Consider the following 27131-nt stretch of genomic DNA (forward strand, 5'->3'; position numbering starts at 1 on the left):
CTGTCTGCCGAGAGGGAAATTAGACACTGGAACAGCAGGATGTACCACAATGCAATGCAGCATGGCAACTGGCCAATCAAAAACTTCACAGGAGGATTAGCACCCCTACCTCTTTTACATGCAGAAAGTGGACACACGAGAACACACGCACACATCATAAGACTGTAATTGGCACTCACCCATTTGTGGATCTGATTTACAAGGGGCCATTTACATTTTACTATGGCTTGTGCCCACCCAACTATGTGGGAGAATGACTTAAAATTTACCCTGAACTGAAGTCAAATGCCTTAAACATCTACACGGCTCCCACATGTGTCCCATGAGATGCAGGTAGGAATTTACATTGTGGTGACACTACTGACAAGCAGACAAAAAGACACAAATGGCCACCGCAGAATCTGTCAGCTGAGCGACCAGAACCACAGGCCTCAGATGCTCAAACATGGTTGCCATGGTGACGCGAGGGAAGGCGTGATCCCAGAAAGGCGGCTGGGGAAATCAGCGGGTTTTACAGGGGGGGCAAGGCTGTTCTTGGACAGCCAAGGCGACGAGCAAATGCAATTACTGGGGCTGGGAGAGAGAGTGGCCTAATCTAATGGAGTAGGGTAATTGGACCAGGAAAAGCTCATCTGAAAGCAGGCTGACAGCACGCGACATTGGCTCGCGATCCCCAGAGGGAGCAGGGGTTCCTGGATCCAATCCCACCTCTGGAAGCTTAGTCACAAAGATGGACAAGCAATCCGTACCCCTCTTCATTTCCTCATGGAGACCGGGGAAGGGGCAAACACCTGCTCAGCCAATCAGGTTCTGGGACAGGTGCGTTTACTGTGTCCTGGCCCAGACTGCTGCAACTAACAGCCAAATATTTTTAATCTTCACCCAGACAAATAAGATTCCTGAGCCGCCCGTTCTTATATCCAAACCGAGCTTTGAGTTTGCGGAACTGTTTCTGTTTCTGTTTTTTTTTTTTTACTTTAACTTCGATTTCCTCACCTTGCAGCAGGCAGGCAGATTTTTCAGGCTTTCTCACACGGTGTGGAACGCTCAAAGCCCTAATTAGACAAATTGCCGCAAAGATCATTTAAATACGTGATCGATGGAGAAGCGGCGAGCTCAGAGAGGGAGAAGCGAAGGAATGCCTCTGCTCTTGGCGAAGTTGGCTCGATCGGCTGGAGCTGCTCCAGGTCCTCTCACAGCTTAATCACCGCTCCGCAAACATGTTGACAAACAGACGCGGCGGAACAAACCTTACAACGTGTACCGAGCGGGTGTGTGAGTCAGCACAACTTCGAAAACCTGCCGTCTCCGAGCGCCGGTCCTTATCACCGAGCTGTTTCACGCTCTGATGAAAAGGCACCTGGTTCTGTAACAGAATAAAACCTGGGATAATTGTTTAGTCGGATGTACTGGTTCTCTTAATGAACTGATTATGTGGTGGTGATAAGGACTCTCCACGCACATTACAGCATGCTTAGCACAGATTTCTAAACGGATGCCGAATCATCATCTCAAACTCGATCCCTCGCAGCCCTCACCTGTCCAGTACCTTTCCACAACTCTCCCTGGTTCTGTACCATTTCCCTGTTGTTCCTCCTTTGTCCATTTTAATGCGTGAATTAAAGTATTTTAGCGCATTAGAGTAGTCTGTGGGGTCTATTTCTTCTCTTTACACTGTTCCCCTCCTTGATTTCAAAGAACCTCACTGTTATTCTGGATTGCAAGCTCTTCTTCACAGAGAAAAAGACTTGTGTGACAGCTGTAGTTACTACTGGTTCTTCTGTGTGAATGCTAAAACAATTTTTGATGTCACTCCCTTGGGCCACAAAAAGAGCGTGATCAGTTCCCTAGGATGGGGATCTTGGTCTTTATGTCATCAAGGTAATCAGCCCTCTTGTAATGCTACATGGATGACGAGGGCTGCAGTTCAGACCTTAAAATTTAGCGCAAAGCTCAGAGCTTAGCATTGCTTTCGGCCGGATGTCTGCTCATTGTCTTACTGGACGTTCTGCACCTACATTCTTCAGATTCTTGTTGCCTCTATGACACACATTTAACGTATCTTCCTATGATGGCCCTGCACATCCCTGTACAAAAACGTCTGCCAAATTACTCCTAATAGTAAGACTTTATGTGCCTGAGAGTCACAATGGGAGGCCATTATGTTTTACATTGTTCTACAGTCGTAGGGTAGCAGGCCATGATTCGGGCCTGCGTCTGTCAAAGCCCTGTCTTCTCCGACGTTGGGCGCAGTCTGTCTGCCCTGCCTGGGAAAATCTGAGCGCGTGGCTCAGCGTGGTGCGATGCGAGTTCTAGCCAACTCCGCACTGATTGCAGAGGGAGCTCTAATTATCCCGACGCGGGCCAAGTTTCATTCTAATTAAAATCACAGCATTCCAGAACAGGACGGCGCTGGTGCTGTCAGATGGTGTCCTGTTTTCAGACTCCTGTCCAAACGGAGCCAGATTGCTAATGGATGCTCGGCGAAAATGACAAAACATTCAGGAGTCCAAGTAAACAAGCGAGGAAAGGCACACCCTCGCTTTTGACCTCCTGAACACGGCTTAATGATCCGCGCTTGGCATCGCGCTTCCAAAATCACACCGAATATCGGATTGTGCCAAACACGTCCACTCTATCCTCTTCTGATGAAATGCAACAAATCTGATCCAGCCCAGCTTGGCGTTTCTTTTAGGCATACAGCTGTCTAAATTTTAATGTATGATGATATGTTTTAAAATCTAATGCTGCACTAAAGTCTTTAAAGCAAGTGAGCTTTTTTGGTGGCCTGTTGTATCACTCCACTGACACTACTTCAGGGTCTAGCCAGGAAATTAAAGAAATATAAAAATAGTAAAGGTAAAAAATGAAGTAACTGGGTTTCTGTGGGGCTGGGTAGGGACGTGGGGGGATAAAAGATTCATAGAAGGAACTGAGATTTCCTCCGTTTGGCTCTTTGTGTGCCTTCATAGCCGAAAGCGCTAAGCTTGCTGTAGAGTTGGAATCTCTCGAAGGGGAGGCTTTGTGCTTTTGGCGTATGTCCATTGCAGAAATTCAATTATCACACAAAGGGAAGAAGTCAGTAAAGTCAGTAAATTCCACTGGACTTTTATGATGGGTTTATATAGCTGTAAATCATTTGTGTGGTATTTGCTTTGCTTACAGCTGGCTTAGCTGTTGATGTTGTTGGGCAAAATCACTGCTGCCTGCCTGCTATTGCGTTCTGCTACTGCCCACAGCTCCATTCTAATGCACTCCAGTCCACCCTGCTACCAAACTACAACACACTACTACATACTACAGCTTACTACTTTATACCACTCCAAACCACAACCAACTACACAGTAGTGCAAACTACCAAACTACTCCACAATACTGTCTGCTACTTACTAAAACTGCATTATTGCTCACTGTTCCATACTACTACCAAGAGAATGCTCTGTGGCTGAGCAAAATCCATCTCAATATGTGTGCTGAGCATAGCTTTGATCAGCATGTGCAAGTGTCTGTCCATGTGAATGTGTGTGCGTGTGTGTGGATCTGTCTGCGTGTGAGTTTGTGTGTTTTTGTAGGGACAGCATACCTGAATCTGGTTTACACAGTTAACATTCCCAGAACCACCTTGAGAACATATCAGGGTTGTTCAATTATTTATCGCAGGAAGTGAGAAATTGCCCAAAGCCGTGCATTCTTAGAATTTCCTCATCCCGTACCTTTTCACCTCACAATGAATCACCTTCGAGTGGAGCGCTGCTGGCAGTAATATGATATTATATACAGCTGGCATATAAATAATTTTTTATTAGATGGATTTTTCCTCTGACAGAGCCAACTCCACTGTCTTGACAAAAGAAAATTCTCACTTTCTTTAGTGGTTTAAAAATGTTCAAAAGTTACCCGTTTGATCTCAGCTGAATAGATAACAGAGCATTCACTGAACTCCTTCAAAGGATGACTAGACATAAACAAATCTGGACCTGACAACATGCCTTTCAGAAACAGTTTAAATTGTATAAACTGACATAGAACTGTGTCAAGAAATGTAAATGACTACAAGAAGATGTAAACTGGTACCAGTTAAGACAATAAGGCCTTACAGAACGTGCATTGCCATTAATATAATACAGTCATAGACAACAACAATTTGTAAAGTGTCAAAATATTGCAGCAAACCACCGACTGTTAATTAGTTATATGCCATAAACAGATACCATGAGACCAAAAAGACAAGGTCTTCAAACATGTTATCAGTTAGGATGCAAACCTGGACCACGCTGAATTTAAATACTGCAGTCCTCAATTCAGCAGTGCATCTGGCTTCTAGAACCATATGACTACAGTTAGTCCACAAGTCTGCGTCATTGTTCCCGAAACAGAAACAAATAAATTAAAACAAACTGCTGCCCTCCCTTTCTCTACTGCCCAACCCAAAACTGCCATCTCCATGTTATCATTCTCTGGTAACATGTCTACTGCTAGCATGACTTCATTACTCTCATCATCATCCTCATCTTCATCATCGTCATCCTAATAATCATCATCATCTGTTTTGCAACTTGCCCCCTCATGGATGAACAGTGAGGACGGTGGCACAGAAGAGAAAGGGTGAGTTTGGTACTTCTGCTTGACCAGCAGGGGGCGACGGCCTTGACTCTGCATCCCTTGGATCGAATTCTGCTGGAATCGTTTGTACACATACACACATCATCAGCATATTGCATCCCATCAGGCTGTTGTCTTTAATCTGCACGCCAGGTCCCCTTCTGCTGTCTCTACGCCTGGATTTGGTATCGCTCACTCTCCTGCCCAAACACCGGCATTCAGATTACAGTAACAGGATGGATCAGGGTGTGTGAGCGATCCTTACATGACAGCAAGGGAAGAGACAGAAACAAGAACAATCTGCAATATTAATTCTTCACGTAAGGAAACCGGAACAAAAATAAACATGATAAAAATGTAGCCTCACTGTCCCTTTCTCTGGGGAGAAGGGGGGGGGGGAGAGGAGGTGTACACTACACTGCTGCTTGTTCAGCCTCTTTATCCATCTTTTTGGCTTTATCCGTTTCTTTATTTCATGCACTTCCACGGCTCTGTGTTAAGATTCATAACCTCCTTTCCTGGGTGAGATTTTTAAATGCCCTTTATAAGAATTTAACAGGATCAGATAGAATCTGGTTTCTTGGCAATCTTTTCTTTTTAAAACTGAAAAGTGGTTCTGAGCCACTTTTTAAATGTGAAATCTTAGAATGAGTAGGAGTTGCTAATACATTTTTAAACAACCATTATCTTTCACATGTTTTTTTCCAAAATATGTCACAACTAACAACTAATCTCTCTCTCTCTCTCTCCTTTTCTCTCTGTCTCTCTTTGGTCTCGGTTCCTTGCTTGGACCGACTCCGTTGTGATTTCAAGCAGAACTATTTGTACTGCCAGACGACCCGTCTCCGCGGGCGACGGAGGCTTCCCACAGTCCTGTGCAGCGTGATCCTCCAGGAAGTGGGCCGTGAAGAGCCCGACATATGCAACACCGTGGGGGAAACATTAATGTGTAACACCCACAAACATCTGCTGTAGATGCCCTGACAAAAATGTCCTAGAGAAGAGGGCATTTTGTCTCAGACTCCCACAGCAAGTTAGTCTATCTAAATCCTATGGAACATCTTATCTTAGACTCCCACAAGTGAGACTATCTAAATCCTAAAGGATTTTAGTGAATGCTTTATGACATTTGTGTCAGTAATACAACACAGTGCCATGTCAATCAATCAATAATGTTTTCTCTGGCACAGTGTTCTTTCCAATAAAGCTTCCACGAGGCACCAGGCGCAACATAGAGCAAATGCTAGTGAAATTACTTCATTAACACAGGGGCGAAGACACAGATGATCTGATAAAAAGGAAGAGGAAAATGGTAGAACAGAAATGAATGAGAGTCAGCCCTCAAAACATAAAAGAAAATAACAACATTATGGCAACAGAACATATTCAAACAATTGTGTGGTGACAATTTTCATTCTAATTCTTTCATTCTATATGACACACTTTAGGTACACAGGACCCACAGAGAGATGCTTCAAGGTTTTAATATTCGGGCTTGTGCATGTTACACCTCTGTATCACAAGTTGGTCTGCATACTTAGAACAATTATAATTAATTTACTAATATATACAATAGCAAAAAGAGCATACCAGATCCTGGTCAATTACAAAAATGGTTTGATGGTCAGAGCGTGTACTTGCTTTGTGTAAAAAACAAACAGTAATTAGAAACACACAAGGCCCATGTGAAGCAACATTATTTAGCCATCGGTGTGTAGATTGCTGATAAAACCCTGCTGTTCTGATGACATGAGAAGGCATGAAAGTCAGACTGAGAACCCGTGCCTTCTCTTACGCCTCTGGTGGACTGTCGTGGACATGTGACATAACGACTCCTACGTATTTAACAATGTATATTTTTGCACTTATTTTGTTTCAGTTTGGTTTTTGCAAGGGGTCAGGGAAAAATTTGTTTCTCATGCTTTTTCTCCTTTATGAAACTCTGATTTGAAATTGCCGAATGTATATTAGATTTGTATCAATGTGACAATATCCGTACTTGAGGTGAGATGAATGTAGTCCTCTTATAAAAGCAACCAATGGCTATTTATCACACATCACATGTCACAGCAGAATAAAGAGGGTGTTCATTGCTCCACGGACATAATCATTGCAGGATGTGTGAGAGTGGTGGCACCTTGGTTGACCTTTTACTCTGTGGAATGAAGACAGCTTGTTCTGCTACTGGGGGGCTCTCAGCTCAGCCTACACTACACTACACTGACTGAGCCACTTTGGAGCCTAGAATTATTAGTTTTTTTGACTAATTTGTTTTTTTTAATCCCAGAGAGGGACTGCACAGTTCAGAACCATCCCTGCCATTTCATCACCATGCTACTAGAGTAAAAGGTTGAATCCAAAGATGGATTACAATGTATGCAGGCTCTTTCAAGGTATATTCTGTTGGTTAAATTTCACTAGAAAGCACTAGAAAGCATTTCCTCACAGAGAATTACTAATACATAGAATAGCTTGTCAAGACTGGCAGAGCGGACGGACACCCTTGGAATGTTCTGAACATCGTGACAGTTTCACTTTAGAGGTGCTGTCCTCTTAATCCACTTTTTATTGTTCTTATGGCCGTCTCAAATATTTGCCTTTTTTAAAAGTGGGGAAATGGAAATAGTAAATCTCTCATGTTCTCTCTCTGATCTGTGCAGAATCAACACAGGGGACACCACTGAACATCAAATAATCCTCTGTACAAAAGACTCTCAGCTTGTATCCAAAGAAATGACAGCATGTCAGATATCTCTATTTAGACATATATAATTTTCAAGAAATTGGGTCAGACTTTGCTAAAAAAAAAGAGGCTCACCTCCTTTTAAAGCGCTGGCAAATGTTCTCTATGATCAACGCGAGCTGGGAAAGGAGGACATCTCATGAAAAGAACAAATGCTTTCTTTCCTGACCCTTAAAAGAGAATATGTATGAACAGAGAGGGAGAAAGAGACAGAGAGGGAGAGAGAAAGAGAGAAAGAGAGAGAAGGAGAGTGAAAGAAAGGCAAAACAGATTCTCAGAAAGGAGGAGATGAAGACACAGAGAGACATAGTGACAGATGGATGGGGAGGGAAGTTAAGGAAGTACAGAAGGAGAGATGATAAGAGGCTGAGGAAATGGAGAGAATAAGAGAGCTTGTTTAAGTAATCGGAAGACCTCACAGAGTTTTACTGTTGGACTTAAATGACCTCACCATTAAACGCACTCAATCTTCATGTGCCATTGAACTCATTAAGAAATACATACCCTCTAGTAAAACAGATATATGGCATACATATCTTACCCCTAGAAAGGTGAACAAATTAGCTCCAAAATTTACAATGGACCAGTTTGCTTTCTACCCCCAGAAGACCTGAAATTGTCCAGAGGCATAATTTACCAGGAGGAAACCAACCAAACATGACTAAGTGCATCCATCCCCTACCCTCCAATGTATTTTAATCTAATTCTATCCAGTGTTGCGTTTAGGGAAGCACTACTGTTGAACCTTTAGCCAGTGCACGGACCAGAGAGTGGTCATGAATTCAGCGCAGTGGACGGCGCTCTATCGATCACCACAGCACGCGGCAGCCGAGGCTTTCAAAGGCTGTGCTACAGGAGTGACCTGTAACGTAATTACTGCCCAGTGCGGGGTCGGCTTGGCCGCCCGTTATTAAAAGCCGCTCCGGCAGCTGGGCTGGATGCTGCGCTTTTCATTATTGATGCGTCCGCTGGCTACCCAGCTGCTGCTCCGAAGGTTTGCAGAGGAGAAAAAAAAATGGAATGACATTAAGAATAAAACAGCTCTTTTTGATATAAAAAGGTCTTTATCCATTCAGTGGACAGAGCGCTGCGAGATACAAGGACAGCGCACGGCGCAAAGAACCGAAACAAAAACCCCAATTAAACGCTGAAAGAATGGTTGACAATCAGCAGAACGATTTCACCGTTAGGCGTAATACTAGAATTTTAATGTAATATGGACCAATCATGTTCCAGTTTACAGAAAGTTGGGGATGCAGAGAAGACTCAGTGATCACAGAAAGAACTTCAGGAGGTTTCAATGTTAAGTCAGCGCAGGTGCACCCTAAACAGGTGAACCTTGCCTGGGGCCAACAAAAGCTGGGGAGTGACTCGATGAGTGACGTGAGCCAATTGATCAAGGCAGCAGTTGATTAATCCACATAATTAATCAACCGATTACTACAGTTCGACTGTAAATAATCCTATAAATTCTTCAGTTCACTCCAGAATAATATACTGGTGTTTTAAATCCATGGAGTAGCTTGCCAGGGTTTGTAGTGGAAGCAGCGACACTTGGAGTGCTTGAGACCAGACATGAGACTTTGGCCTATAGGCAAAATGACAAGCATATCTGAACTGAGGGGCCTGTTTAACTTCTTATGTTCTCTTGCTGCTGATCCTGTAGATCTGCCCCTGGGCTTTCTGGTGAGCGTGTATGGCTGACCCGTGACCCCCGACCCCACAAGTGTTCCACAAATAGTGGCCATAGCAGTGAGTTCATGAAGACTCTGCCATGAGTCTGGGTCACTGAGTCAGTCAATGATATGGATTCCCTGTGGCTGTGCTTCAGACAGTTTTGTGACAACCGGCCACCGCAAAAAAACAGCTAAAGACGTTTCGGAGTGACTAGAACCTGAGTCACTGGCTGCAGGGAGCACAGCATGCCTCTGCCTCCATGAGTAATATTTCTCCTCTGAAACTTTTCAGTTTTTATTTCTTTATTCTCCTGTTTCTTTTACTTTGCCACAATTATGCAGCTCTTGTCTGATGCCAGGTGTGTCAGCATATTTTTTTGTCAGGAGCTAGTGTGTGTGTGTGTGTGTGTGTGTGTGTGTATGTGTGCTTGCATGCATGTAATTATTAGAAGAGAGTGAGAATCTTGACAGTCTGATGGCTTATTTGAGTGTTTTCCCCCTCCATTCCTGGAGAATTTAGATTCTACAGATTATTCATGGTCTCCTGGTATCAACAGTGTAATGACTACCTACACCACACTGTCAGCACGATTCCTGAACCTTAACCATCGATCACCTGACCTCACACTGTGTTATGACCTCACATACCGCTGACTCTGATAGGATGTTGTCACCCTTCCTCCGGTCACTGCTCCAACAGGCTCCTCCCAGCACTGAGCATCTTTCATGCCTTTTTTCACACAACTGAAGGCTCTCATTACAGCTATCTGAACTGAGGCAGAAATCACAGCTGCTCTATTCTGATAGCATAACTGATAGCACTAGCCTTAATCATTGTAATCCAGTCCAAAAATCTATGATGTACTGCTGCAGTGCTGTAATTATGTAATGCTATAATTGCATAAGGTTGTAATGCTGGATTGAGGCAATGTTATAACACTCCATTCCTGTAACAATACAATGTCACATGGCAGTGCAATGCCCCTCTGAGGAATTCTGCAGAACATGCTGTTGGGTTTAGTTTAGCGGACAGTGTTATGTAGGGCTGATACACACAGCGTATATTTTAACATGTCATTCATCTCAACAGCTGGGACTTTTTCTGAAGCAATTGTGGTTAAACACCTTACTCAAACGCTAAGCAGCCATCCACAAAGCTGCAGCAACCAGTGGTGCTCTTCACTCTGTCCACTATTCTGAATCCCCTATACAGGGGATTTGGCTGGGCTCTCCTTTGTGGATAAGCTGCTTGTCTATCCCTCTCTTCATCCCTTTCTCTCCCCTCCCACTTATCTGGCATCCAACCAGAATCAATAAACCTGTCAAATGTATCACACCGTCGTGTCAGATCCCGATAAAGGTAAACTTAATATCACGTTCCGGGCCAGCACCCATGCGCTAAAGCACAGTGTCCCGTACAGAAGCCAGTGCGTCTGGGGTCATTGAACGGATGACCAGAAACCTTCTAAGAGTTCTAGACCAAAGCACAGAGGAGCATCGCCCTCCTGTCAGGCTTGAAAAGAACACAGCGGTTAAGATCAAATAAGAGATGAGAGACAGGACCGGGACATCGAGAGAGTGGACTCAGGGGGAAACATGTGGACCCTGAGCCATTGAACAGGGTACAAAGCCACGATGATGAGACTACGCACCAGGAAGAGAACAAGTACATGGCAAAACAGCACCCAGTAATGGCTGCATCTTTGATCTTCCCAAAGCAAAGACAGAACAGAGCCAGATGGGTCAGCATCAGTCCTCCACGGACCAGGGAAGCTGTCAGAATTCTGGAGCTTTTGAAGAAACATTTGTGGTGCCTGTCATCTCCATGATGACGATCAATGTCTCCCACGAGGCATCATTAAAAAAAGGAACCCAACCCAAAACAGAAGAAAACAAAACTTAAGAATCTTGACCGAGTGAGAGAGTTAAAGGCCAGGAGTAAAGTTGAGCAGTGAACACGCTCAGACTACTGTTTGCTCTTTGATTAGAGCAGCTAAAGGACAGGAGCTCTGGAATGGGAAAAACTTTGAAAATGCACATACAAACATACATGCACAAACACAAAGTCACAGTGAAATAGATATGCAAATAAGAACAGAGACACAAACACTAAAAACCTGTCCTAGCCTCAAATACAGAAGAGCACACACATCATCACATCTCTCTCACACACACAGAATAGAAGCCCTACTGTACTATTCTGTTGTTTTCACCTCTCGGGTGTGTGTGGTCTGTAGTCAGCAAAGAGGGTGTGTGTGTGTGTGTGTGTGTGTGTGTATGTGTGTGTGTGTGTGTATGATACTCACACACACACACACACACACACACACTGGGGGGCAGTCTGTATGTGTGTGTGTGTGTGTGTATCATACCCCTGGCAGAGTCTTCCGTCTCTGGTGGGCAGTCTGTCTGTGTATGTTGTTTGTGTGTGTGTGTGTGTGTGTGTGTGTGTGTATGTGTGTGTATCATAGCCCTGGCAGAGTCTTCCGTTTCTGGCGGGCAGTCTGTATGTGTGTGTGTGTGTGTGTGTGTGCGTGTGTGTGTATGTGTGCGAGTGTGCGTGTATCATACCCCTGGCAGGGTCTTCTGTTCATGGAGGGCAGTCTGAGCTTTCAGGGCAGAATCTCTGGCACAGTAGGTGAGGAAGGCACAGCCTGTGGAGAGACAGAGAGAGAGTTACACAGTATTATAATATAGCATACACACACGTGTGTTTGTGTGTGTAAGTATAAATATATACAGACAGGGAGGGTTTCTCAGCTGAAAATAAGAATCAGCGGCACAGGATAGAAGCTCAGTAGTAAAAGTGGGAAAAAAGGCACAGCTGCCTCTGGCCGCACATACAGTACAGACCCCTACATGTGCATGCAACATTCTATACCTGTGTCTGCACATACAGGAACACAACGGAGAGCTGTGTGTCCCACTGCGTCTGCTCTGCCCCCTCTTCATCACAACCACGCCCCTCAAGACAGACATCCTATCATCAGCCTCCCATGGACACTCCTCCCGCTTCAGTCGCAGACTGTGACAGGCAGATCGGCTCTGGACGCCACAGGGGAAGCTGTCTGCAATTTGATGCAGGCTGACTGGCTGGGAGCAGCATGAGGCAGAGCCTGAGGGGGGCTGAGTGACAGGTCCACTCCCAGCACATCAATCTGCAGGGGTGGCCACATCCAGACGAACCCCACGGCGTGGTGCGGCCCTATTCATTCTCTGCTCCCCCCTCCTTCCACATCATCTATCTGATCCAGGGCCACTTACATGGAGCACATTTATACAGCTAGATATTTACTACAGCAGTTCAGGTTAAGCACCTTGCTCAAGGGCGTAATAGCAGTAACCAAACTTTCGAGCTAATGGCCAGCGGCCTGACTGAGGTGCCACACTACTGTCCCCTTTACCAAAGCTGGAGTTCTTTAACACTGTCTTCTCCAGTGTTATCTATCAACATAACCAGGGGTGAGGCTGTGATTTATTGGATATTACATTATTCAGTTCCTCACCGCAGTTCAGTACAGCAGAAAATCCATTCATCAGTGAATAAATCAATCACTAAAAAAATGATGTAGTTCACTGCCCTCTGAAATGAAATAGGATACTTTGTTGTGTTAAAATGAAAAGTTTTGTGAAAACCAAAATTCATTCAAAAATAATAGAAGTTTCAAGTTATCAAGTGACAACAGCAACAACATAACATTTAAATAAGAAGATAAAAAATATTAAAATATGGACACAAATGATATTGAAAGAACCATTAAAAACTGCAGAAGGGCAAGATGTTTTAAAAGGAGCATGGAAAAAAAACACAAAATAATGACAGCAACTACAAAATATTTTAAGTCCAATTTATAAAATTGCAAATACTGGTTTTAACACATTATATCCTTGGTAAACATGTGAGGTCACAGTGTTAATTCAACACTTGTGCTGTGGAGTTTAAGCATAAGGAAGAATATTCTCATCATTATTATCATATGTGTAATTATTTAATAAATTCTTTTCTACACAATCTGAAACTATTGGATTTCAGACAGTAACAACTGATTAGACAATAAAGTACTTTCTGGATTACAATATGTGTTCTGATTGTAATATGCACAAGGAGGAAATCTTCCTTTACTTTACTGAGACCTAGGACCAAGACATTTTTAAAAACGCAATAAAATATGCCTTGAATGTTAAACATTAAAGAAGTGTTTCTAGAGCTGATGAAAATGGGAAAAAAGATATCATAAACTACAGTTGTAGGTATAATTCATAATAATGATTAATATTCTCCCACCCCAAAAGAAGCATAAAATACAGGCAATGCCTCATGTCATAGCTACCCTCCCCACATCGCCCAAACTTATTATGGGCTGCACGGCTGACAGCACCTGATTGGAGGCTCACCATGGGGAGGAAACAACAACAGGCACCTTTTTAACTTTCCTTACAGTGGGCGGGGCTTCACTGGTCATGTGACTACCTGCCACACCAAGATCTTCTCCCAAAGTAGCAACATGTTCTGAAAGTGCTGAAAATTCTATTAATGCTACACATTGAAAGATGCAGATCTTGTAACCAAAAGGTTGCTGGGTCGGTTCCCTGGTGAGGCATTGCTGTTATCCCCTTGAGAAAGGTAATTTACTTGGATTTCTTTGTTGAATATCCAGCTGTTTAAATGTATATAATAAAATCAATGCAATTGCATATATTCTACATTAATTTAGTAGATGCTCTTATCCAGACCAACTTCCAGCACAAGAGAACAGAAGTGTATCCATTCAAGCTGAATGAGCAATGTAAGTCACTCTGGATTAGGGTGTCTGCTATGTAAATGATTATCTATAAGATCAAGTAATCAAGATTCAAAACACAGTACAGCAAACATGGTTCCAGACTATGGCAGGTTTGCTGGCTGTGGAAACTAAGTCCTGATTTGGAAGAATTCAAAAGAGAAGAACCATTTTGTGTCATTCTGATATAACAATAATGTGCATTTACACAGTAACTTTCGTGGAGCACAAAGCACTTTACAGTGAAGGGGAGTGATTCACCAAAGCCAACAACAATGTGTTGCACCAGCCTGAGCAGTGCACAGCTGGCATTTCGTACCAGAGAGCTCACCACACGTCAGCCGAGGTGGAGAGGGACAATTAAACTCAGAGATGATTGGCTGGCCAAACTGGGAATTTCGCCAGGACACTGGGGAACCCACACATCTTTCTGATGAGTGCCATGAGTCTCTAACAACCACAGCGAGAGCAGAACCCAGTTTAACATTTCATCCCAGCGAAAAAGTGACTTCTGTAAAAAGAGGGGAGGAGGAAGGCGGAACTGCAAAGGGTGTATGGTTTTGGGAGCCAATGAGAGCGAGTGTTCGCATGAGGATTGAAAGAGAGAGGGGAGATAAGCATTTGCACCTTGTCGCATGCCTACAAAAGTCAATGATTTGCAGATCCCAGTATCTGTAAATCAGCGCTGCATGAATATGCATTAATGACACCAGACTGATAACACAACCAGCCTTCACTATTCCACCCAGTCCAGAGCTGCGCTCCACGCCAGTGAGCACAAACAGCTTCTACTGCCCTCCCCTTCCTATCCCCCTCCCCGTCCTTCAACCTCAACCGTCCTTCAACCATTAAGAATGTTCACACATACGAACATGACTCATTGCGGTCGCGTTTGTCTCGGGGAAGGACGCCCTCTCCTGATTGATCTGCAGGGCCTAATAGGCTTTACTGTGGGGCTGACGGAGCAGCACAGCTGGAGAGGGTGGGCAAAGCTCTCAGGGCCACCCACGCAAGTCCCTCAATTCGCAATTCACATTGATTCAGGAGGGACCCCGTATAACTGCCTCTTCCTCCATCCTCCGCGGTGTCATTGGATGAGTCTTAGGAGATGGGACTATTAGCGGCCCTAGGTGCTCAATAATTAATTGCGAGCTATTTATACAGCTATGGGGAGTTCCTTTAACGTGCCTCTGTGTGGAAGCCAGTCTCTTGTGCAGCATGTGAAGGAGTGCGTGTGTGTTTGTGTGAAAGAGAGACAGGGGAGGGAGAGATAGAGAGAGAGAGAGAGAGAGAAGGAGGGAGAGGGAATTTACGGAAAACTCCCTCTCTTGGTGTAGACTGCTTCCCCGTGCTCCCGTCTCAGTTTCAAGGTTGCGCTTCTCTTCTTACCTCCAGCTCCAAGCAAAGGGAAAAACAGTGTCTTGGGAATACACACTCCAATGCAAAATTAATGGCTGCTAATAATGAGCCTTCTCAATTTCCAGCACAATTAACACAAACAAGCCCTCGCTCACAATCCAAGCCAGGTTTGCATTTTACTTTTGCAGCCTGTTTAATTCCATAATTTCGTTTGCGCAACACGGGTGACGCTAACAGGGTCCATCTGTGTATCTCCGAAATGATTGGCCTGGTAGAGAGCACAGGAGTCCGAAACACCTGTGAGATCAGCTCTCTCTGTCTTACTTGACCACCTGAGATCTCTCTCTCTCTCTCTCTCTCTCTCTCTCTCTCTCTCTCTCCATCTCTCTCTCTCTCACACGCACTCACACACACACACACACACACACACACACACACACACACACACACACACACACACACATACAGGCCAGGCCACCAGGTCTTAATTGGGGGTGATTAGCTTTTACACATTTAGTCCTAACAAACTGGTGTTACTGTAGAGACCCTGGCTCTTATGTACATAGCCTTGACCAACAGGCATTACTCTAGGGAGTTCAGCTCTTACTTTAGTGAAATTATCTTTGGGCTTTGATTGAGCTGAGTTAAATGGGTAGGGCAGCAGTACTGAATAATGGTTCATGCGAATTATTAATTTCAGACAGGGAAAAGTCAACAATAAAAAATAACCATAAATGTACTATGTCATATATAATACCACGTTGTCCAAAGTTTAATTACTTTTATGCATATAAATATAATTACTGTATTATTTTTAGTTTATTTTGCAAAGCCAGTCCCAGTCCTAGCCTCTGGGGCAGAGGCAGTTTTCTGCTCAGGGTCACGATGCCTACATCGAAGATCTTCTCAGGGAACCAAACCTATAAATGACGGCAGAGGACAGAAGGTCAAAGCCTGGAGTGGAAGACGGCCAGAAAGCAATCAATCTGCAGGGAGTGTGACACCTGTACTCTGGACTTTTGGAACATCTCTCTCTCCCCCTCTCTGTCTGTCTGTCCCCCACTGTCTGCCCTAGCGTGCTCCCTGTGAAGCACACGGAGTATGAAAATCAATAAATAGCCGAAGCCAAGACAGAGTGTGCGACTCAGTTTAGAAATGTACCCTGAGAATGACAGAAAGGGCAGCTGAAATTGGGACCCTCTGTTTTCTATCTAGAGCCGGGCAGACTAATTCAGCCAAGCTGAGCAAGGTGGCAATAATATTAAAAGCAATTTACGCCACTACCCAGGGACTGAAGTCATGTTGTTTGGAAGGAATGGAATGTGCTGGAATGGAAGGAGTTCCACTTCAAACTCTTCAAAAGCATCTGAATTGCACACATCCAGGGTTCATCACTGGAAATATAGCAAACATGAAAGTACTTGAAGCTCAGCTGGTGTAAGAACCAAATAAGAATTACTTTCAAAAAATACAAAAAAGCAGTCTGTTGTGTAAATTGCTGCCATTGAATTAGTTGTTTTTATTTGAGTCATTTTAGGTTATTTTGGTATTCAATACAACCAGACAGATCACCAGAAATATGATTAATGAACGTTATTCAGCTTTATTCACCAGAGTGCCTCAATCAGCTCACACTTGGATAATGTATATCATTTAGGGCTGTGTGTTCCATCCCAAACAATATAGAGCAATATAGAACGTATGCTAAGAGCATATGCTAAATGTATTTCTATAGAAATGTTTGTATACAACTTTTAGATGTGCATATACATACTTATATACATAGACACACACACGCACACACACACACACAGAGATGGGCGACAAACCAAAGGAAAAACCAACATAAAGTGTCTTAGTAAGGTGTTGGGCCACCACAAGCCGCCAGAACAGCTTCACTGCGTCTTGGTATAGATCTCTGGAGCTCTACTGGAGGGATGGAACACCGTTCTTCCAAATTAAATCCCCTCATTTGGTGTTTTGATGATAGTGGTGGAGAGCGCTGTCTAACACGTCGGTCCAAAATCTCCCATAGGTGTTCAACTCGTTTGAGATCTGGTGATTGCGAAGGCCATAGCATATGATTTACATCATTTTCATACTCATCAAACCATTCAGTGACCCCTCGTGCCCTATGGATGGGAGCATTGACATCCTGGAAGAGACCACTCCCATCAGGACAGAAATGTTTCATCATAGGATAAAGGTGATCACTCAGAACAACTTTGTATTGATTTGCAGTGACCCTTCCCTCTAAGGGGACAAGTATACCCAAACCATGCTAGAAAAATGCCCCCGACAGCATAACAGAGCCACCGGACCCCCCTCACTGTGGGGGTCAAGCATTCAGGCCTGTACTGTTCTCTTGGTGTACGCCACACATGCACTCGCCCACTTGTCGAGAATATGGTGAAGGATGACTCATCTGACCATATCACTTTTTTCCACATCTCTATAGACCAGTGCCTATGGTTTTTGCACCACTGAACTCTCAAATGTGCATTCATCTTTGTAATATGGGGTTTATGCACTGCAACGCTACTACAATATCCCTCTCTATGTAATTGTCAATGGACTGTTCTTGTTGACAGTGTGATCATGTCCTTTAGTCACTTTAGTCACTGTTCCTATTGAGACACTAGCCAGTTGAGCAGTCTTTGTGACTGAAGCTCCTGCCATCCGTGCCCCAACAATGAACCCTCTTTCAAAGTCACTTAGATCTTTTCCTCTTGCCATCTTGATCCAAAATCGAGATCAACTGGGCCTGCTCAGCATTTTTGTACATGCCACAGAGCATGATTGGATGTTAACTGCTTAATTGTACCATGCAGTACATCTATGTTGAAGCTGCATTTGTTACATTTCTCCACTCATTTATTCAGGGTTTTCCTTTAATTTGTCACCCGTCTGTATATATATGTCAGACCAACATAGCAGACCTGGGCTAGCTCTGTCTTGCTCTGTCATTGATTGATGCTGTCATTGGCTAATGTCTTGGTTGTTTCTCTTGCATAAGAGAAACAACCAGATAGCCCAGATTAAATTCTTTTGTGTGACCAAATAGCACAATGATATGATCGATAGCAAATATGAATGTGGTCTGGGTGGCTGTATTCATTACCGTTAATAAAAAAGGCCAAAAACTGAAGAGGTGAGGTGTTACCATGAGGTGAAAACAGGACAATGTGAACCTGACACCACTAGGATGACATTCAGACAGCTAGAGTGATGCTCACCTTAACATTAAGTTGTGATCGACCAGTCACATTAGCTATTGAAATCGGCCTCTAATTACTTGCCTGCATACACTGCAAATCACCCAATTATGACGGACTCCAGGTCTAATCATGCCAATCTCTAAATTGATTTAAAAATTCTATCTGGGTAATTTTCTTTTTAGCATGCCAGAGTTTTATCTTCATTTTTATCTTCCTGAAAACACCCCGTCATATGGCTCTAACTGACTGGCTGGCAGGAGATCAGAGTGATCTGTGTGTCCTTCTCATGGGCGGTCGTCCTCTGGGGGACTCCGCAGATGGCACTTGGCTGCTGTCCCTTTCCATCCCGTCCTTCCTAGCCCCCCCCCCCCCCCCAACTCTATCACCACACCCCTGAGAGTAGGGGGGGTCCACGTCTGCCGTGCTTGAAAAACACAAACAGCTGAGCAGGGGAAGTGACAGGGAGCCGGGCCAAATCCAGGTTTTGATACCTGCAATTCTCAGGGCGCAAGGACAGTTAACAGAGTGGGTTTTTGAACAAGCCTTTATTCTTTTTCATTCTAGAATTTCCTCTGTAGTTCAAGAGCACAGTATTCAGATTTAATGTTAAATAAGAATTTGGACATCAACAGCCAGTAAAACATTACGGTGAAAACATAATGGCAGCAATTCATCCCAGGTTTTGAATACCTGAGCAATAAGCAATGCCTTCTAATTTATATTATAGTGCAATATGTAACATAAACATGCATAAATGTTTCTACTAAAGGTACAAAATGTATTATCCTGCATAACTGTAATTGGTATGAAAGGGAAGTTATAAGATTTAAGTGACTATCTTACATAATAATCAACCACAGTAGGTAAGAAACCTGTGGACAGGGCTACTCCTTGACAGTAAACATGAATACACATTAACAGGAAATGTTCTGATCAAAAAAAAACTATAAAACACTAAACAACCTCAGGGACATGACCATTTAAAAAGGTATGCTTCATATTTTGCAGCATCCAGCAATTACTAAGATGAGCATGTCAATTTCTATAATTTACATGGGCTAAGAATCCATTTTCATGATCATATTATACATGATACATGAAGGATCACATCTTGAACACTATGCATACATTTATTATTTATTAACTACACACACGTGCATGCACACACACACACACACACACACACACATATATATATATATATATATATATATATATATATATTTTTTTTTTTTTTTTTTACACCCACATGAATAATGCAATACTTCCTGCTTTATACACCATTTAGTGCACATATTTATTTATTACATATTTATGATCACACTTCCATTAATCCTGACTCACATTATGAAGAGCACTCAAGCCATGCAAATATTTTCATGTCTCTGACAGCAGAGGTGTGGAGAGCGTGGTTAGGCCACAGAGATCAGGGCTTCCTCTGTCTCAGTGAAAATTCAGCTGTACCAACGTGGCACGCATACACCACCCTGACTAACGACGCCTGCATTGGAATTATCCTGGGCGTCACTCTACATCGCTGTGTCAGTGTTTGTGGTCTTGTACCTGTGGTGTAAAATTCATGTATGTATACCAGGCCTGGCGGAGCTGAACAGTGCAAGGTCTGTTGGCTCGCCGCCTCGGTCAGCTGATTACGCCTCCTGCTGCGCTGGGTGTGTGGCAAAGGCCGTGGTTTGCAACACGCAGCGCTCCTACTCCCCCCCGTTATGCTGGTGCCGTGACTCAGCTAATGAACCTGATGTCTCTCAGCTGCCGGAGGCTGACTTCAGAGCAGGGGACTGTAGCAGACCTCCTGAACATCCGCTATGGAAGGTGACATCACCCTCCAGCGCAAAGGACAAGAGCGCAATTAGTTCTCACAAGTGGAGACGTCTTCCGCTAAATGCGCCTCACGGTGTTCTGTGTGGACAGGGATGGCAACGGTACACATGTCACACATGTAAATATTATGTAATTATGTATGTAAGTGTATCGTCTTGAGGGTTCCTTGCAGTAATTACTGTATAACTGAGGTAACCTATGTAACCCTCCTAGAACATATTGTTAACACTTGTAATTACACAGGTACGAGGGCATTGGAATGTGCTGTTATGACTGTACTGTTGTGATGTCCACAAAGAGAAAGAGCTTACACAGGTCTGTGTACATTTACAAGCCTGTTCATCAGTCATTGCTTCACAGAGGAAAAACCACTTACTGAACTGCACTGTACCTGCGTGACTTTAATGTAATATCCACCCCTGTCTGTTCCACATGGCAGTGAGGGAGTGTCCTCTCTTTTACTCAGAGACTTGCTCCATTTTTTCCCAATAGTTTTAGCACCCCACTTCCCGTGCCCTCCACCCCACAGTACACGCACGCTCAGTCCCACCTTCTCCACCCCCCACCCTCCATCCCCAAGCTCTGACTTATTCATCCTTTCCCATTACAAAAATCAATCTTCAACTTGAATAATTGACACGCCCTTTGAAAAGCTGGATCCCTCCTTTAAAAGTCAGCCCTGTGCATTTTTAATTCATCGCCTCACTCGGAAACGAGGACAGATGGGAAAAAGAGCGTTTCACTTTAAAGAAATTGACAGGACATGTTAAAGGAGGGAACTTACAGAGGGAACAGAAATAAAGCTTTGACTCATCGCTCTGATCACCACGCTCATACCTGACTGGGGCTTCAGCCCCCTTTTACTGTCTGTTTTACTCATCTTGGGTTTTGAACTCTCCCAAAGTCCATGTACTTGGCTGGATTTGTTAACTGGTAAAAAATACAATGTAATTGCTGTGTACCCCATCACTAGTTGCAACAGCAGTGACTGAGTGCAGAGTATCTTTGGAGAATGTCCCTGTCCCTTCCATTATTGTTATTATCATGATTCTCGTTGCAGTCATCATCATTATCATCATCATCATCACCATCATCATCCTGCATTGTATTTCACTCATTTAGCAGAGCAAAGAAGATCTTATCTATGTTCTCTGTTCTCTGACAGCTGTGGGAATGAGTGGTTCAGCCACAGGAGCAAGCCTGCTGGATGGCATATGCACTTATACATGACCTGTACAATCACATGTGGCATATACACTCACTGGTATGCACTATGGGGGGGTTAAAGAAAGCCAGGAACACAGAGGCAGTCATTTGGCTAAAACTGGATCAAAGTGTATGCTACAGGGGTTACAGAAGCCAGCCACAGATTATAGCCAGATGTGGGACCCTTGAGCAAGGTGCTGAACCTACATTGCTTAACTAATATTACGGCTACATAACTGGATAATATGTCAAGAAAAGGAACATAAGCTATATAAATTTCAAGGCACATGTAGTCACAATCCCCCTGCTTATTGCACCAGCTGTTCAGACTGGTCTTTAATGGCCCCAGGTCCCTGTGCCTTGAGTGGAAGGCTGGCTGGCCCTTCCTGGGCTGAACTGGTACTGTGAATCAGCACCGAAGCAGCCACCCCTCCAAGCACAGTCACAAACACCTCCACCCGACTCGCTCCTGACCGAGACCCCACATTTCCCGTTCGGCTCTCGCTGCTCATTACACAGCGATAGCCTCTCCCCTGACACCCCGCCCGACACCCGAATATTTCTGTTTGCATGTAAATAAACAAAACTTCAGAGACGCTGATGAATAATGCATGGGTACATTATCTGGCCATTAGGAGCCCGGCTGAGGCCCAGACAGTCAGCGAGGAGTGCGCCTCGCAGCAGGACCTGGCTTGCAGTGACCGCAGGTTCATGCAAATGTGTGAAATAACAAGTTTCGCAAAACTTACATAGTGTCACCTCCCCCAATGAATACACTCATTCAAATAATATTCCACATTGATCTACAGCAATCTATTGACAATAAATTAAAAATACTTTTGAAGAACTATATTCCCAAAAGAGCCACAACTTCTAATACTATATATATATATAATACTTATAATACTTATATACTTATGATATGTACACAATCACCTATTTAAAAGGCACTAAGTGCAACATTGTCACACCATTAGTATTATTATACTACTCAAAACTCTCCATGTTCACTCAGTTGAGGGTGGTAAAAAATAAGTCATGAAGGAAAATGGATGTGATATCACTTGATCTTGCTCTCTTGTCCCTCATTGAATCTGGAACACGTATCTGCCATTCTGGAATTCCTGGTGATAACTGACAGAGAATCTCCCTTAGCTGCAGTGCCACAGGAGGCTACGTATGGATGCTGTGCTGATCAAGCCCCTTCCAGAATGCTCACAACAAGCCAGCAAATCGGAAGACTAGAAATTCAACAGTGGCAGAGACAGAATTTTCACTGTTGAATGCAGCAAGCTGACAATCTGGTCCATAGGTGAAGATTCTCTGGTAGTGCTGCTTCCTGTGTTTCCTTATGAGGGATGGTGAATCAGACATTAAAGCTAAAGCAGTCGGACACATTTTAAGTTCCACCACGATTGGCTGACACTGTGGCTCGGACAGAAAATTGCGTGGACGACAGAGAGAGTGCGGCGCAGGAAATATCCGCCGCTGGAGCCGGGCCGTGCTGCCGGTGAGGCCCTCCAGCAGCCTGTGACTCATCGCTGCTCATCGAACCTGAACAGGGGTCACAGGGAGCGGCAGCGCGCAGGAAACATTCATCACAGGGCAGGATTGCTTTTAACCTGCACAGAGTGTCTGCAAACAAAAACAATTCATATATCTCCAGATCCTCTGTCACAACAGAGCTCAGCTTTCAGCTGCCTTGATTAAAACCTTTCCCAAGCCTTGGCAGGACTACGAGAAGGAAATGCTGCTCGGGGTTTTGCACGAAGCAAGTACCGCAGGTGTGGAAAGGCGGGCTGCAGTGCTGCTTATACTAACTACACAAGGTGAAGCTGATGAAAAATTTACAGTACAGCTAAGCTTACCCCAAACTTTACTTTTCAATTTCTCATTTTTAACGTGAAAGCTCAAAAGGTGCCACAGTAAGTGAGGCATGAATCTTTCAGGAAGCTGGGATTTTAAGGAATCTTTAAATGTTTCCATGTTTCTTCCGCTTTAGTTTTAATAGAAACATCCAGTTGAAGTCTCTCCTGAAATTTACCTTATTTTTAAATAAAGTGGTCAGTGTCAGTTTATTCTGCAGGTGCACCACCAATGAATAGATTTTTCCCACTGTGTTATACTGTAAGCTGAGGCATATTTTCTATTCTCTTGAGCTGGACTGCGCAATGCAGATCTTCTCTGAACAACAGGAGTTTGTGGTTCATTTTCCCATATCTGTGAACAATTCCACAAATGTAACTCTCATATTTTAGTGAAACATTCTAACATCTTGGAATCATGTGAGAATGTTTTGTGTTGACTGGCTTTGGGCCTTACATAGTTCGAGTCTGGATAGGATGGTAAATGAATCTGACAAATCTGTGCAGTCGACACCCAAATCCATTTTTACTGCCATTTATACAACTAGGTGTGTACTGAAGCTACTCAGTAAAAGTACCTTGCAGCTGTAGGGCCCCAGCAAAGAATTGCATCTTAACCACTACCCCTCAGCTATTGCCCCAATCACATGGGTTGTCTAAAATAAAAATGAGGAGTGACCTGGTCCTCAGGTACCACAAGTTGCTTTGCTTTTTGCTTTATGACCACTCCAAGGTCCACACCACATAGCTGGACCAGTTGTTCCGTTTAACAACTGATGAACAAGACCATGCACTAAAGGTACTCAGTATTTCACCCAGATGTGCACAATCACCTGCATTAATCTAGCCTTTGCCCACCTCTGGCCTAGGTAATACTCCTGTACACCTTTCTATCAGTCTAGATCTACTTAGCTACAGTTGGCAATTCCTATGACACCTCCTCCAGACAGACGGCCACTTCTCACAATGGATTGTCACCTTTCATTTGCCTTGACAGAGGAAGACACAAAGCAGCAAACAAATGTTACCTTCACACACAAAAGCACTCAGCAACCACCCTCCTTATCACACCTGTCTGTGACATGGAGTTAAGTACCGGCAAATGGGACGGCTCAGATTGAAACCGCGGAAGCGGGTAATAAAATGGGAGAAAAGTGTTTTCGCGTGATTTCTTGCTGAGGAAGGAAGGAAGGAAGGAGCGATGCACCAAATTCTGGTCGTGAGAAAAAGTGTGAGGGTGATGCAACTGCTGTGAAATCTCGGGGGCCGCACCCAGCGGAAAAACACGGAGGATTCACTCTTCATCCTTATAAGGAGGATTCAGCTTCATGGAATACACCAATCCAAAGCCAGTCTCAGAACTCTCCCCGTGAAAAACCTTACACTCCCTCCTCTCTGTGAAAATTCAGAGAGATGAAGAGAGTTTTGCTTTTTTACTAGTCAGCTACACCAAACACCTATGATTCTTCCATTCTGCCTATTTCAAAGACAAAACACCACCTCAAAAATCGTGTAGCTGAATAACAAAACAAGAAACCAAAAAATCCCACAATATTAACTCTCTTAATTCTCAAAAGACATAACAAAGAAAGTTATGAATCTCAAACTCAACGCTGGCAAAAATGGATGCAATGGTGAAGAGAATAAAACTTCAAATACCACTTCTGCTAAGGTGCCCCTCCCTCCAACAGGCAGCGAGGGGTGGGGGGTGAGTGAGGGGAGTGGTCAACAGCCAATGGGCCGATGGAATAAAGTCAATGTCGATTTTGTTTTTAAACGAGAATTCAAACATCAGGTGGGAGCAGTTAATATTATTTGCTGAGATGGGTTACATAAGATGAATTTATTAAATCTGTATCTAAAATAATAAAATGTGTGAAATGAAGGTGAAGCAGGTCCTCTTGGATACGATAAAAACGTAATCTGTTCTGTATGGTGACAGTGATGGAGGCATTCAACTCAAGTCTCAAGGTAAGTGCCTCTGCCGGCCACTAGGGGAGCCAGTTGGGTTGCTGAGAGTTAGAGAGGTGAGATCGGAATAAGCTCATTAGCAGTGGTGCTGTCTGCATCAAGTCCTGGTAGTCATGTTCATCAGTCCCACTGCTAGTTGAGTAATAAGCACTATCTTTTTTTTTAAAGAAGCAAACCAAATGGCTGTCATTTACTCACTGCACTCTTGTGCAAGCAAGCCACGTTCGCCATGTGCCAGCTGTCTTTGATTGGGCGTGATGTGATCCGCATTCTGCGCGGCCACTGGATCTTCAGCCATTCAAGATCACACCTCCGTGGCATTTCCAGGAGGATCAGTGCTCTCTGGTTTTCTTCGGCCTGCTCAAGGGGAGCTTTGACTTCAAATCCATGTAATGTTTGGACAAATTTACTCTTGTACTTTTTACTGGTGCTCTTCCCCTGCCAGGCTGAAAAAATGTGAGATGACTTTCCATATGAATTATTAAGATTAGAGGTAGAATAAAAAAAAAAAAAAAAAAAACTGACAAATTTGTGGGTCCTTGAAAAATAGTTGATACACCTCCCCCTTCGCTTTCTCTCCATCTTACTCTCTGTCTCTTTGTCTGTGCTACTAAGAGAAAAAGAGAACATTTCCATGCTTCATTCCCTCCCTTTATCAAAACAAACTCATTGCTTATTTGCATATGGAAACTAGAACAACATTTGTCAGACTCTTGCCTTGTGCTGGAATGATGTTTTGGTGTACACAACGGAGAGGAGGAAGAGTTCCTTCATGTCAGAAGAGGGACATAGTGCCATCTCATTTCAAAAGAGAAATACTGCTAAATCTTGTTGGTTACTCTTGAATGTCACGCGGCATGTAGGCTGAGACTGTTTTATTCCTGTGTAGTTTATAGGTTTTTGTGATGCTGTCCCAGCTCAGTCAGAAATCGAATGAATCGGCGAGCGAGTTATTGAAATAGAAAGGACTGTCCGCAGGTGAATAAGCGCACAGCCGAGAGAAAGAGAGCGAGTGAAAAATAAAGAGGGGAAAAAGGATGAGGGGGAGGAGAATGAGGTGGAGGGGAGGCTGAAATTGAATGAATGGCTGCCTCATTTCGGGTGATGGAGAGAAATGAATGAGTGTTTGTACGAGTCAGAATGCCGTGCGAGCGTAGCTGCAGATGGCTAATGAAAACAGCAGCAGCGGTGGAATGGGGAGGGTGGGCATATATTTGAGGAGGCAGACAGTTCCTAGAATCAGTCAGTGCGGTACTTTGTAGCTTGTGGGCAACATGATGAACCACTGAACAGGGGAATCAGTGCCATGGTTCAGTTATTAATGAATGATTACCCCTGCTCTCTCTTTCATTCTCTCTCTCTGTCTCTCTCTCCCTCTTTTGCTCTCTCTATATGTAATAATTTTCCAACAAATGGACAACACTGGCATATTGCTTATGGAGTAGCCATGCTCTCTTTGTCCTAAAAGGAAAGAGTGGCCCAGCTGATTGCATGTGGACTTTGCAAGCAACGAGCAAGGTGGGGTAGCTCGCCAAACAACACCTGAAGGCCAGGTCATTCAATGAGATGCTTCTGTGAAAGTATGATGTAAAATAAATCAAAACAAATAATTAAGTATAAAACCTCTCCCCAATACATTTTGCTTATAATTAGTGCCATTGTTTCACATTAATACATACCGTATAACACATACATGCAAACACACACACACACACACACCACAGACATATACAGGTGAAAACACACACACACACACACACACACACACACACACACACATTCGGCATCACGCTACCTCCTTCCACAGATTTCGCACTCACAGCAGCTACTGGCAGTGGGTATAAACTGTTTTAATGTGCACCCCTTCAAAT

General features: G+C 43.8%; 1 protein-coding gene across 14 annotated transcripts in view; it reads right to left on the reverse strand.

Moving 5' to 3' along the window:
- The window catches only part of LOC118775938 (CUGBP Elav-like family member 4), a 41570-nt gene that overhangs the window by 12401 nt on the left and 2038 nt on the right, over positions 1–27131 (reverse strand). For all 14 annotated transcript variants that reach the window (XM_036525919.1, XM_036525913.1, XM_036525918.1 and 11 more), the window contains exon 2: positions 11593–11675. In XM_036525919.1, coding sequence (XP_036381812.1) covers positions 11593–11675 — 83 coding nt within the window. The remainder of the gene's footprint in view (positions 1–11592; positions 11676–27131) is intronic.

Source organism: Megalops cyprinoides, chromosome 4 (assembly GCF_013368585.1).
Source record: "Megalops cyprinoides isolate fMegCyp1 chromosome 4, fMegCyp1.pri, whole genome shotgun sequence".
Taxonomy (NCBI): Eukaryota; Metazoa; Chordata; class Actinopteri; order Elopiformes; family Megalopidae; genus Megalops; species Megalops cyprinoides.